Here is a 12,707-nt window from a genome sequence, read left to right as displayed (position 1 = left end):
GCTTAACAACTTGCACTTTGAGATGGATTGCTAAATACGTGGTTAAAGCTTTTTCAAGTAAATTGGAAAACTATACGTGGTTAAGTCTTTATGCAATAAATGTTTCGTCTTAGAAAGATTCTTTAGTTTAAAAATAAGAAGCTTCAAAAGAACATGACGACAATTTAGACATTTTCAAGAAATTAGTGCATGATGTTACTAATGTTGGGGACAAGGTATTTGAGGAGTACAAGGCATTTATGCTCCTCAATGCCATAACAAAAACATATAAGGATGTCAAAATTGCCATTAAGTATGGCAAGGAGACATTGACCCCTAATGTTGTCATCAACTCTCTTAGAAGTAAAGAATTGAAGTTAAAATCTAAGAGACATGGGAGAGATTCTAAGAGATTGCATGTTAGAGGTAAAGCAACTCTCTTAGAAGTAAAGAATTGAAGTTAAAATCTAAGAGACATGGGAGAGATTCTAAGAGATTGCATGTTAGAGGTAAAGCACAAAATAGGCAAAGAGGGAATCAATAGAATCATAATTAGTTTGTTAGCGGTAATAATAATAAGACTAAGACCAAGAAAAGAAAATGTTATGGGTGTGGGAATGTTGACCACTTTATAGAAGAATGCTACAAGAAGAAAAATGAACAGAGAGATTAGTATTTAGATGGAGGAAACTTAGTTGAGCCTCTAGATTCCAACATTGTTGTTTTTACAAAGTCACGTACTCATCTGAATACTACAAATTTTGTTGATAACAGCGATCAGATCCAAAAATAGATCTTGGATTCTGAGTGTACATTCTATATAACCTTAGAAAACATTGGTTTGGAAGATTATAAAGAAATGAATCGATCAGGGAAAGTAGTTATGTAGAATAATGTGGCCTCCAGGGTGAGAGGCATAGGTCAAGATACATCGAAATTGGAAAATGATCTACACACTAGAAAGAGTAAGATATGTTATTGAACTTAACAGGGACTTAATTTCAATGGGAGACCTTAATGCTTTAGGTGTGGAAGGTAGAATTGGAAATAGCCTATTAAAAGTGAATAAAGGTTCACTTGTTATTTTCACAGTTACCAAAAGAAATGGTATCTATATCACCAAGGCTACTAATGGCCTATCTGACCCTTCAGGGATATCTATTGCATAGATTGATGGCAGTTTAACATAGCACAATAGGTTAGCCCATGTGAGTGAGAGAGGCCTGCGCATCCAATTTTAGAAAGGGAGTTTTTGAGAAGGATGTTATTTCAAAAGTGCCATTCTGTGAATACTGTAGCTTAGGCAAACATCACAGGCTACATTTTCATATTGAAAACATAAAACTACTTCTATTTTTGTATATATTCATTTAGATATTTGGGGGTCTCCATGTACTATAACTTAATACGGAAATAGATATTTCATGTCCTTGATTTTCCTAGAAAAGTTTGGATTTTCTAATAAAACAAAAATCTGAAACATTTGAAAATTTTAAAACCTGGAAAATTTTGATTGAAATTAGATTGGAAAGAAAATTAAAATCCTTATCTTTTTTGTAAAGAAAATGGGAGTTAAAATATAAAACCATCTCTTATTCTCCGCAATAAAATGGAGTAGCTGAAAGAATGAATAAAACAATTTTAGATAAGGTCATGTGTATGATGATTAGTTCTGGAGTTCCTAAAGTTTTATGGGGGAAAGTTGTAATGATAGCAACTTATATTGTTAGAAGGGAAAATACCTGAGGAGATATTATTTGGAAAGACTCATGACTACTCTCATTTGAAAACCTTTGGCTGCGTTGTTTATCTTCGTCAAAATGTTGGTAATCTTGAACCAAAATCTCTAAGATGTGTTTTTATGGAGTATCCTATTGGTTAAAATGATATAGGCTTTGGTTTAGAGAGTCTAAGGGTTTTAAAATAATAACCAACATGGATATGACTTTTAATAAGTCCAATAGGAATGACAAAATTGCTCCTAGTGAAGGAGAAGGGAATGGAATCAAGTTGCAGATGGAGCTTGGCACCTCTTCTGATTTCATTAATGAAAATTAGAATGAGAATGAGGTTAAAGAGACTGGTGAGACAGAAAAATTATAGAAAGTGAAGTTTAAGTGAGTGATGGGGATCAACGTGCTACTTTAGATGATTGTCAGTTGATTAGGGATAGGATTAGAAGAGAAACTACAGAGCCTGCTAGTTTTAATGATTACCTTTCTCTAGCTGTTCTGTCCTATCAGGTCTGGCCTTTAAGGAACTTAAGACTTGTAATACGGCTAAATGTTAGCTATCACAACATTGGCTTGTTATTATGAAAGAAGAGATGTCTTCCTTACTTAAGAATGAAACCTGGAAACTAGTGTTCCAAGCCTACAGGTAAGTCTAAAGTTGATTGTAAGTGGATTTATACCATTAAGGAAAGAAAAATTATGTGAAGTAGCCTCTTAGATTTAAGGCTAGACTTATAGCAAAAGGGTTTACACAGAAACTTGGCATAGACTATATGGAGATCTTTTCCCCCGTAGTCAAATATATTATCATAAGAATAATGCTTGTATTGATTTGCTCATTATGATTTAGAGCTTAAACAAATGGATGTTAAAACTGTTTTTCTACATGGTGATTTAGATGAAACTATTTATATGTTTTAGCCACAAGGTTTTATTGGTTAAAAAAAACAAAATCCCGATCATGCATATTTGTTAAAAATGTCATTATATGAGTTAAAACAATCACCTAAATAATGGAATAAAAAGTTTGATAACTTTGTTGCATATGTTAACTATATAGGAAGTGCCTTGATCATTGCCTGTACTTTAAGAAAAATAAAAAAGATTTTGTAATTGTTTACTTACTGGTAATTGTTTACTTACTCCTTCATGAGAATGATATGCTATTGATTATCATAATATACATGACATTAATGACACTAAGAGGTCTTTAAATTCTAAATTTGAAATGAAAGATTTAGAGCATGCTAAAAGAATTCTTGGTATGGATATCATAAGAAATAGGTTTAAACAATTGTTAATACTTAACCAAATTTCTTCTGTGGAAAAGGTTTGTCAAAATTCTCCATGCATGAGTCTAAGTACGTAACTTTACTATTTGATTCACATTTCAAATTAGTAAAGACCAATGTCTCATAAATGAATCTAACATTAAATATATGAGTAAGGTTCTATATGCCTATGTTGTCGGATCTATGATGTATACTATGGTCTATACTAGACCTATGTGGCCTACACCATTTGTACCTATAGTAGGTGCATGGCCAATCGTGGCCCTGAGCGCTGAACTACTTTAAAATGGTTGTTAAGGTATTTAAAGGGATCATCTAAATTGGGTTTATGTTTTAAATATTGCAATAAGGAGATTGTGTTGAAGGGTTTTATCGATTCTGACTATGCTGGGGATAGGAACAATATGAAAATTAACTATTGTACATATGTTTACTTTGTGTGGTACCTACATTAGTTGAAATTCTAAATTGCAATCAATTGTAGCTCTATCCACCACAGAAGCTGAGTGTGCGTCTGCAACTAAAGCCATTAAAGAAGTAATGTAGCTAAAGGGTTGTTAGCTAAGATATATGAGTTATCTAATCCTAGGGTAATTTATTTAGATAGTTAGAGTGCAATTCATTTGTGTAAAAACCCAATTTTTCATGAAAAAAACTAAACATATAGATGTTAGAATGCATTGTTAAAGAATCTGTGTTACTTGAAAAATCCCCACCCGATTCAATCATGTTGATATAGGAATACATCTAAACAAGTTTCAATCTTGTTTACAAAACTTAAGAATTGGTACTGGGTAATTTTTCGTATTTCATTGCAGGTACATTTCACTTGGTGCAGATGGAGAATTACAAAACTGACCCTTAATTTTTTTAGTGTTATCTTTATTCTGTATATAGTCTTATTACCATTAGCATCAAAGTGGAGATTTATTGGACGATGATGCCATTGTATTCAGTCCAATAAGGGGATAAAGATGAAGCTAGGCTTAGCCCATTTGCATGTTTATAAACCATTACCTGACAAGCTAAACCAGGGCCCAAAACCCAAATCCATAAAGGAAAACACATTTTGTAGTGCGACTTAAGTTGCCTCTTAATGCACAAGTTAGATGCTCTGAGCTATTGATGATCATCTAATATCAATTCTCTGGAGCCTTCTTCTTTTCTCTTAGTGGAAGTGTTTGTAGATTTTACTGAGTAATCCTATGCGGTGTCTAAATGTGAATTTATGTGATCCTAAATAGAGAGAAGAAAAGGAAGTGATCTTGGGTGGTCTCTTCTGGCTCATTGAAGTAGCATCACCTACTCTAGGGTTTGGGGGTTCTTTGTGGTTTTGGATTGTACAAAATGGTGCAATAATTTGTGTCCCAATCAATACCGAGATGCCTCTATTTGATTCTTGAGTCGTAATAATTAGATCTGTTGTATTCTTGGCTTTCTTGCTATAATGGCTATCACACTGAAACTCGACAATTCCCCCTCTTCTTCTCCTTCTTGAAAACCTAGCTTCATCATTTGTGTCTTTATCTAATAGCCAAGATATATATTTCAAAAGGAAAGATAAGGATCTTAGTGTTGACGTCTAAATTTATGCTTGCTAGAATATCTAATCCACTTTGTTATAAATGTCATGAGCTTAGCTTTCTAAAATATATCTCTTGTGGCTATGCCTAGGAAAAAAACTGAAAAATCGACCATACCAAACCGACATGGGTCGGTTCTGGTGGTTTGGTTTGATTTTCTTTTAAACAAAACAATGACGAATCGATTTAGTTATAATTTGAAATCTCAAACCGCTGGTAAACCGAACCAACCTAATCCACTTATATGTTTACTTTTTTTTTTTTAATTTAAAAAAATAAAAAATCAAAGATAAGCTCTAGTCTCATAATTATTTCTCCATTTCACCTAATCTATAATGTTGCTGGTAAGTAATAATACTGAAAATTTTCTTTCAAAAGCTCATTATATTATATGTAACATTTTTCCTTACTCAGGCAGTCAAAATATAAAATACATAAAAAAATAACAACATTTTTAAATTTTCTATTGACTCATCTCTATTAACCTAATAGTTCTTGTAATATTAAATTATTTGATTATTTTAGCTCTTGTAATTTAAATGGGCCAAAATTTTGGACAATTTTTTGAAAAATATTCAATTTGGACTAAAAGTGCAAATCGATTAACCGAACCGATCCAAAGTGTTGTTCGATTTAAGAGATTGAGTGGGTTGGTTTGGATTGAAATTCACCCGAACCGATTAATTTGGTTTTGGTTTTAATTTCAGGTTGGAGTTGAAATCGATCCAACCAAACTGCGCCCAGATCTACTTGTGGCGTAAAACATCTTTCATGGCATGAGTTCATTGAAAATTTAAAAAAATAAAATAAAATAAGATAAAATTTCAGTTCACCCAAACGTTTTTCTTTAAGATCTCGTTTCCTATTAATCCTCCACAAAAATGACTCTAAAACTATTATGAAAAATATAAACATTGATATGAATAATATTTGCTCTTAATTATTTTTTAATAATTTAAATTTTTAGAAACATCTTCATCTCATATGGTCGAAGAACAAATAAAGATTTTAAGTTCAAATATTCATTAATGAAAACACTACGTGTTGAAATTTTGAAGAAAACAATAAATCTGATCTAAATCTAAAACCACATTTTAAATACAACTCTAGTGAAATGAGGCTCCTCACCAAGGCAGGCTGGTCCACTTGGAGCCAAAAATTGGCAAAGGCGTTTCCTTTTTCTTTTTAATTTTTCTTCTAATGAGATTTTCTCAAATCTCAGTGAAATGATAGGTACTGTGATCCATTAAATTGGTTCGATATGGACATTCGGGTGGGCGGTGATGATCATAATAATGAATCAATTTGAATGCCGATCATGTCAATTTGACGCAAAATATTCAACACACACACACACACATTCAATGTGTTACCAATTTTCTACTATAATAGTATAGTTTACACTGGTTGACCTTTTGTTAGATTTTGAAATAAATTTATTGGGAGACCTTTAGCCTAGGGATGGCAATTGGATTTGTCGGTTCGGGCCGCCCGTGGTTCAACTCGAAAAAAGCTCGAAACTTGGGAGAACCGAGCCGAGGCTCGGGCCAAGCCCCATTTTTAGGTGTAGGGCAAAGCTCGAGCCGGCCTGTGTGACTTGTCGGCTCGGAGCATATTTAAAAAAAATTAATTAGAAAATAAATAAAAGGCAGTGTACTGCTGCCAGAAATAGGGCAGCAGGTTGCTGCCTTAAATGGCAGCAACCTGCTGCCATTTTATTTAATAAAAAAAAATTCCAAAACCAAACAAAACCAGAACCGGGTCGAGCCTAATTTTTTTTGCTGAGCTTTTGCTCGGCTCAGGCCCGAAAAAAAAGCTCAGATATTTTATCAAAACCGAGCCCGAGCCTTGAATTTCGGTTCGCAAGCCGGCTCGACTCGTTGACATCCCTAGATCATCCATGTACAAGGCTCTTTGCAAATTAGTTTATGATAATCCATGTTAATGCAGGTCAATTTTACTTCAAAAACTTTGAGGAAAGAAAAAGATTGTTTATAAGTTTAGAGAGGAACATACTGAATGAGTTCACCCCCACCCCCCCGGCCCCAACTTTCAATACCTTTACGAGAAGTCGTCTGATCGACTTTCAATAATTTACATAAACTGTGTCCACAGGATACATAAGGACTGATCTTTTTTAATGCATACTGACAAACTGGTAGAATAATTTAAATATACAATGCACACGAGGTGACGAGGTTGAGTCTTTTCTAAAGCACACACATAGTGTCATACATCAAAATACGAACTCTTACAATAATAATACAGAATGATAATAAAACTACACATTGCAATATAGTTGTGACAATTCTGGAACAGTAGAGGCATGCGATTCCTAGATTTGCTTCTGATTTTGGTACTTCATTTGAGTCTCAGGACAGTCAATGATACCACCAATGATCTTCTTCAAGGGTGGTGGTGTCTTATGAGTCCTCAAAGGGATAAGCAATCTGAAGATCATTTCATGGAGCTATGCCACAAGTCATTTTGTGTTAATTAAAAACGATGGAGAAGTAAAAAAAAAAAATTATGTCCTTCTAACAATGTTTTGGATGAAAACTGTCATCATGGACAAGATGTACTAATTAACATAATGTTGATTGTAAAAATGCAATTAAAAATGTTGAGGGACATAACTATAATAATAAGCAAAGGTTAAGAATATTTAATGCAATTTAAATTTAATGCACTTATAAGAAATGGTGGTGTCAATATGGTCACACATTTAAAAAGGAAAACTTTACTAAGTGCACAATGTATATAGGGTGTAATTACACTTTGAATAATATGTTTTATAAATTTACATTTTACATACTATATTTTGCATAATGATACAAAAAGCACCATCGAGTAAAAATTTTACAAATATGACATTACAAGTAGTTGAATGGACAAAAATACTCCTAATTAAAATAACAAATCATAACCTATGTATTAGTTTATGAAACGTTTGGTGTCTATTTTCTATTTATCGATTTTTCATTAAAGGATGAATTTCATTTTGTTTAGATTAATAAAAGGGAAAATTGCAGCCGTGATCTCAAACCTTTACATTTTTTTGCAATCCAAAATGATGGAAAACGTTAGTTCCAACGTCAATTGACCTTAAAAATGAGGGAAAAAATGCAAATTTTGACCAATTTAAACAATGACATTTTCGTCCAATTTAAAAGTTCCTATATTTCACCTCATTCATTACACTTCTCCACTTTTGCACTGGCATTACACATCCCAATATTAAATGTCAAAAATTATAAAAATCATTCCTAATTTGTTTTGTTCTCTACATCTACCACAGCCTAAGCTACAAGAAACATGTAGTTATCTGCATCAATACCAACTGCTGCATCAATACCAACTGCAGCCAACAAGTGCCTACCTTGTGCCTTCTTTGTATGAAAATTCCCCTGTAGAAATTGGTTACAATTTGCCTTTTTTCCATTTTTGAGGTCAACGAATGGTGGAACCAACTTTTTTAGTCATTTTGAACTGCATATGCGAATTTCTCAAAGGTTTATGACCTATACGGTGACGCAAACTAAAAGTTAAGGTAAAATCTACAAAAAATGCAAATATTTATGACCATAGCTGCAAGTTTCCCATAATAAAATTTGTTGACCTCAAAATCTGATTTGGACCCAACTCATCAAGAGACCATCACTCATCTCTCCTTCACATACAATATTTGTACTAATAGACACACAAGTTAGAGGGACATATCGAGGCTTCTCCAAACAAAGTAACGAAAATTGCAATAGCACGCACTCCAACGCTTAAATCAATGAACAAACATATAACTTGGTGTATGAGAAATGCGAAACGAAAAGAATGCACAAGTCTAGTTTATATTTCTAGAGTAAAAAAAAATATCAAATTTGCAATTACCACAATGTGTGAGTATTTATAAATTTTTAGTCCTATTTTGATCCTTTTAATTCAAATTTTCAATATTGATCATGTCCAAAACCTTCCACGTTGATCCTCAAACCTTTTATATTCATCCGTAATTGGTCCTTCTCAAGTTTTGAAAGTATGTAAATCAGTCCCTTAACTTTTCAAGTGTTACATTTCACTCTCGACACTTAAAACTTCTCTCCGATTGCTCTCTTAATGCTTTTTATCAATCTCGTTCAATTCGGTTAGTCTTCAATTGCTTAGAATCAATTTCAATTAACCTCAAAATCTCTTTTTTCTCCAAATGCCTCCTTGTCCGAAATTTACCTATAATAAAAATAATTACACTAAATTAAATAAAATTTCGCTTAATTTACAAAATTTATCAAGTTTATAAATACAAATAATATGTAAAACACACTTATCACTAATACAAGAAATTTTAATACTGAATAAATATGAGGCTTATGATTCCAATATATAATATTCAATACAAGTCGTCAAAATGTTAATGCAAGAGAATAATCAGATTAATTTAGTCGCTATTGAAGTCATTACATCACGTGGATATCCATAAATCTCTATATTTATTATTCACATGAAATAATTGCCCCCATGCACTCACTCCACTTTTTGTCCCTGGCTTCGCTCTCTGTAAAAATTGGATTCACTTTCAACGAATGCAAAATTACGATTATTCAATCAGTGCACCCACCATATATGTCCCTTATTGTTCCATCCTATTCAAACTACAAAGAGCCCATGTGCTATTTATCGACGATGATGACGGATCTTAGTATTAGAAAATTGACCTATCTATAGCCAAGCGATCGTCTGGTTCATATTATTTCAAATTATAATGAGAGGAATAGAAATTTTTTGCAGAATGTGTGGTTAAAAAGAAAGAAAATTTTTTTGAATTTACATGTAATATTATTTTATTGGAGAATGTGTGGTTGATAAGAATGTGAAGAAAAATGAATTATAATTTAATGGGAAATAATGTGGGCAAAACGAGGGCACGTGTCATGGTCTCATTTTTATTTCTAATTTCTTTTACTTCAAAAAATTGTTATATTAGCAAAATCCCTCAATTAAATTGCTTGTTATTTTATTAATTTACCCACAAAATTCTTTCTCTCAATTTTTGTGTCTACTTATCATCAAAGAAGCTTAAAAATGAATAAATGTTACTTCAGTACTTGATTAGACAATCAATTATGACGAAAAATTAAGAATTGAAATGAGACTTACAATGAACGTTAGATGTAAAATCATTTAAAAGAATCTAGGAGTGTCAACTGGTTTACACAAAATTTAATTTGAACTATTTAAAGTTCTTTCGATCACCAGTTCGATTATGACCCTTAATGCTTTACCTTTTTTTATTCTTTCTTGTCCGAATTTTAAAATTTTGATCTTCATAGATTAATGTTTAGTATCATAGCGACATGTCATATATATGTAACATTCCACTCCAAAAAGGAGGAGTTTCGCCATCCAAATTGGTATGCACCTCACATTCTCTAATCCTTGCTTGAAGGGGTCTCCTGGTTTCTGCTCCATTTTATCAATCTCCCATTTCGGGTCTTTCTTGAGAGAGAAGGGAAAGAAGGGGAAGAAGCTGCTGAAAGAGTCTCATTCTTTGCCCTTTTCTTTTGACTCCCAATTTTCTCGTTCTTCAATTTCGAACTCTTGACTTCCCCAGCAATAGATCCAGATGTCCTATATTTCTGCTGGAAATTTTTGATCCTATTGATTAAACATTGTCGTTTTTTGCAGATTTCTCGTGGCATCTTCCAATTTGCTGTGTTTTTGTCTGAAATTTGAGGTTTTATAGTCAGTTTTCCTTTGAATGAATCGTATTTTGCTTTTTTCCAGAGGACAATCCCCTTGATCTTCTCTCTCAGTTAACCATTCGATCAATTCTCTATTCTTCTTTCTCAATTTCTGCAATTCATCCCAGTTGCTTCAGATTTTTCGATTTATTTATAATTTTATTCCTCGATCTTGATTATTTATTTTCTTGGAATCTCTGCCTAATCCATTGCATTTCCAGCTCATTCATCTGGGAATGTTCTATATATCGGTTTTGCGAAAGGACCTTGCTGCAATGGCAGAAAAAAAATGACAGAAGGCCTGATTGTTTTGCTATAACGTAATTCATTTCTAGATTTGGGTTTGTTTTCTCTGATAATGGGTTGCGTAAATTCGAAGAAAAAATTATGCCAGAATTGCCAGGCGCCGGTGCGGCGGAGCTACTCAATGAACGTCCGCCGTCCGTCGGGAAAATCAGACGATAGCCACCATGTGGTGGCTTTTGCTTCATCCACATTAGGTTCTTTGAGGCTTGATACATTGAATCGGCATCATCCATTTAATCAGAATCATTTTATAGAAGACGAGATTCCGTTTGGAAATGTGGGAAACAATAAAGAGAAAGTGATTAAAGATGAGTTCAAAATGGAGATGATCGAGGCAAAAACTTGGTCAGAAATGATCAACGAGAAAATCCCAAAGGTGTTTGCTAAAACGCCTACAAGAACTCCTCCGGGTGAGCCGGAGACTATCAATGTTTGGGAATTGATGGAGGGTCTTGAGGATTCTTGCCCTCTAAGGCCTCCTCACCATCTTCGTAGTTTTTCTTTCCAGGTTCCACGTAATCCATATTTGTCATGTCTTGATGAGCAATCGACGCCAAGATTGAAAGAAAATGGTGAAGCATCGTCCACTGCGTTGCGGTCCGATAGGACTGATAATGACTCGAATTTGAATTCGACTTCAAATGGTATGTCAGTCCATGTTCCGCAAAATCCTATTTTGTCTCATCTTGATGATCAAACTATGCCAAGACTGAAAGAAAATGATGAAGCGCCATCCATTCCATTATGGCCCGATATGTCTGACAATGACTCGAACTCGAATTCGAATTCAAATGATACATCTATAGTTTCAGAATTTGATCCTGAGGTGATTTCCACTTTTCGGAAAGCACTCGAGGATCTTCCTCCGGCCAATCCGTTCCACCTAAAGTCATTGGACAGTGAAAACCAGGCAGTATTGACCGGAAAGGATCAGCTTTTGGAGGTAAAAAATGATGAGCAAAAAGCAAATGGCACTTTCGCGGGGAATCGGGTTAATGCAGCACGCGGTACAGGCAAAGTGATTGTGTATTATACAAGCCTAAGAGGTGTGAGAAAGACATACGAGGATTGCTGCCATGTTCGAGTGATTCTAAAAGGGTTAGGTGTTAAGGTTGATGAGAGGGATGTATCAATGCATTCAGGATTCAAGGAGGAGCTGAAAGAGTTATTGGGGGACGGGTTCCGGGGGGGCTTGCCAAGAGTTTTTGTGGGACAGAAGTATGTTGGCGGGGCAGAGGAAATCCGGCAAATGAATGAGGAGGGAAGGCTCGAAAAGGTGGTGGAAAGCTGTGAACTGGTGGAGGACAGCGGTGGTGGAAGTGGAAGAATTGAGGTTTGTGAAGCATGTGGGGATATTAGATTTGTACCTTGTGAAACATGTTGTGGGAGTTGTAAAATATACTTCGAGCGTGATTTTGAGGAAGAATACGATGAAAGTGAACATGAATATGGCTTTCATCGATGCCCTGAATGCAATGAAAATGGACTTGTACGATGTCCAATGTGTTGTGATTAAATACATGTTGCTTGAGCAAGATTTTTCCATTTTCGGGTTTTTCATTTCCTTTGTGAGTCGTTTGTTGTACATAAGTGGCTTGTCTCTACAGTACTAAACAATATTACGAATAAATATGAAATCATAAGTTTATTAAATGCCCATTTTTAACTCGTATTATTTGCCAAATAGGTCCGTAGAGATTTGATGGTTTGCGGACAGTCACCGATGTTGTCTTTTAGATATGTTGGTTGCTTGTGCTGTTCGTTTCATTCTCAGGAGAATTTGTGTACTTTTTAACTGTTGTTGGAGTGTAACTATTTTCCTAATTTGTTTTATTAAAGAAATTCTTCTAGACTAACTTGATCAAGTCAAGTTGGTACAGATCTAATTTAATTTATATTTTGTTATTTTCTTATTCTATCCGTCTTCACTTTCTTTTATGATTTTATAAGCACATTATAAACAATTATAAGGAACTAATCAAAGTTGAACATGTATTGCACATTATTCTGGAATACTTTTTAAATGTTATAAAAGTGATATTTTATCCTAATTTATGGAAGGATTTGTTGAGTCTCAAAAAA

General features: G+C 33.9%; 2 protein-coding genes across 2 annotated transcripts in view; one reads left to right on the top strand and one right to left on the bottom strand.

The window, feature by feature from the left end:
• Nucleotides 1-9,896: 9,896 nt before the first annotated feature.
• On the top strand, nt 9,897-12,295 carry LOC111409216 (uncharacterized protein At5g39865-like). The gene is made up of 2 exons (XM_023039223.1): nt 9,897-10,267; nt 10,331-12,295. The coding sequence occupies exon 2, from the start codon at nt 10,678-10,680 to the stop codon at nt 12,139-12,141; it is 1,464 nt and encodes a 487-aa protein (XP_022894991.1). The 5' UTR covers nt 9,897-10,267; nt 10,331-10,677; the 3' UTR covers nt 12,142-12,295.
• Nucleotides 12,296-12,599: 304 nt separating this feature from the next.
• LOC111409533 (ABC transporter B family member 19-like) overlaps nt 12,600-12,707 on the bottom strand; it is a 23,788-nt gene continuing 23,680 nt past the window's right edge. The window contains exon 11 of the mRNA XM_023039573.1: nt 12,600-12,632. Within this exon, the coding sequence (XP_022895341.1) occupies nt 12,600-12,632 (33 nt within the window). The remainder of the gene's footprint in view (nt 12,633-12,707) is intronic.

This window comes from Olea europaea, chromosome 14 (assembly GCF_002742605.1).
Source record: "Olea europaea var. sylvestris chromosome 14, O_europaea_v1, whole genome shotgun sequence".
Taxonomy (NCBI): Eukaryota; Viridiplantae; Streptophyta; class Magnoliopsida; order Lamiales; family Oleaceae; genus Olea; species Olea europaea.
Note: the sequence above shows the minus strand (reverse complement) of the source record. Positions and strands in the feature narration are given on the sequence as shown.

Excerpts from the sequence above, each read along its gene's own strand:
- LOC111409216 (XM_023039223.1), top strand. The coding sequence starts at position 10,678 with ATGGGTTGCGTAAATTCGAAGAAAAAATTATGCCAGAATTGCCAGGCG.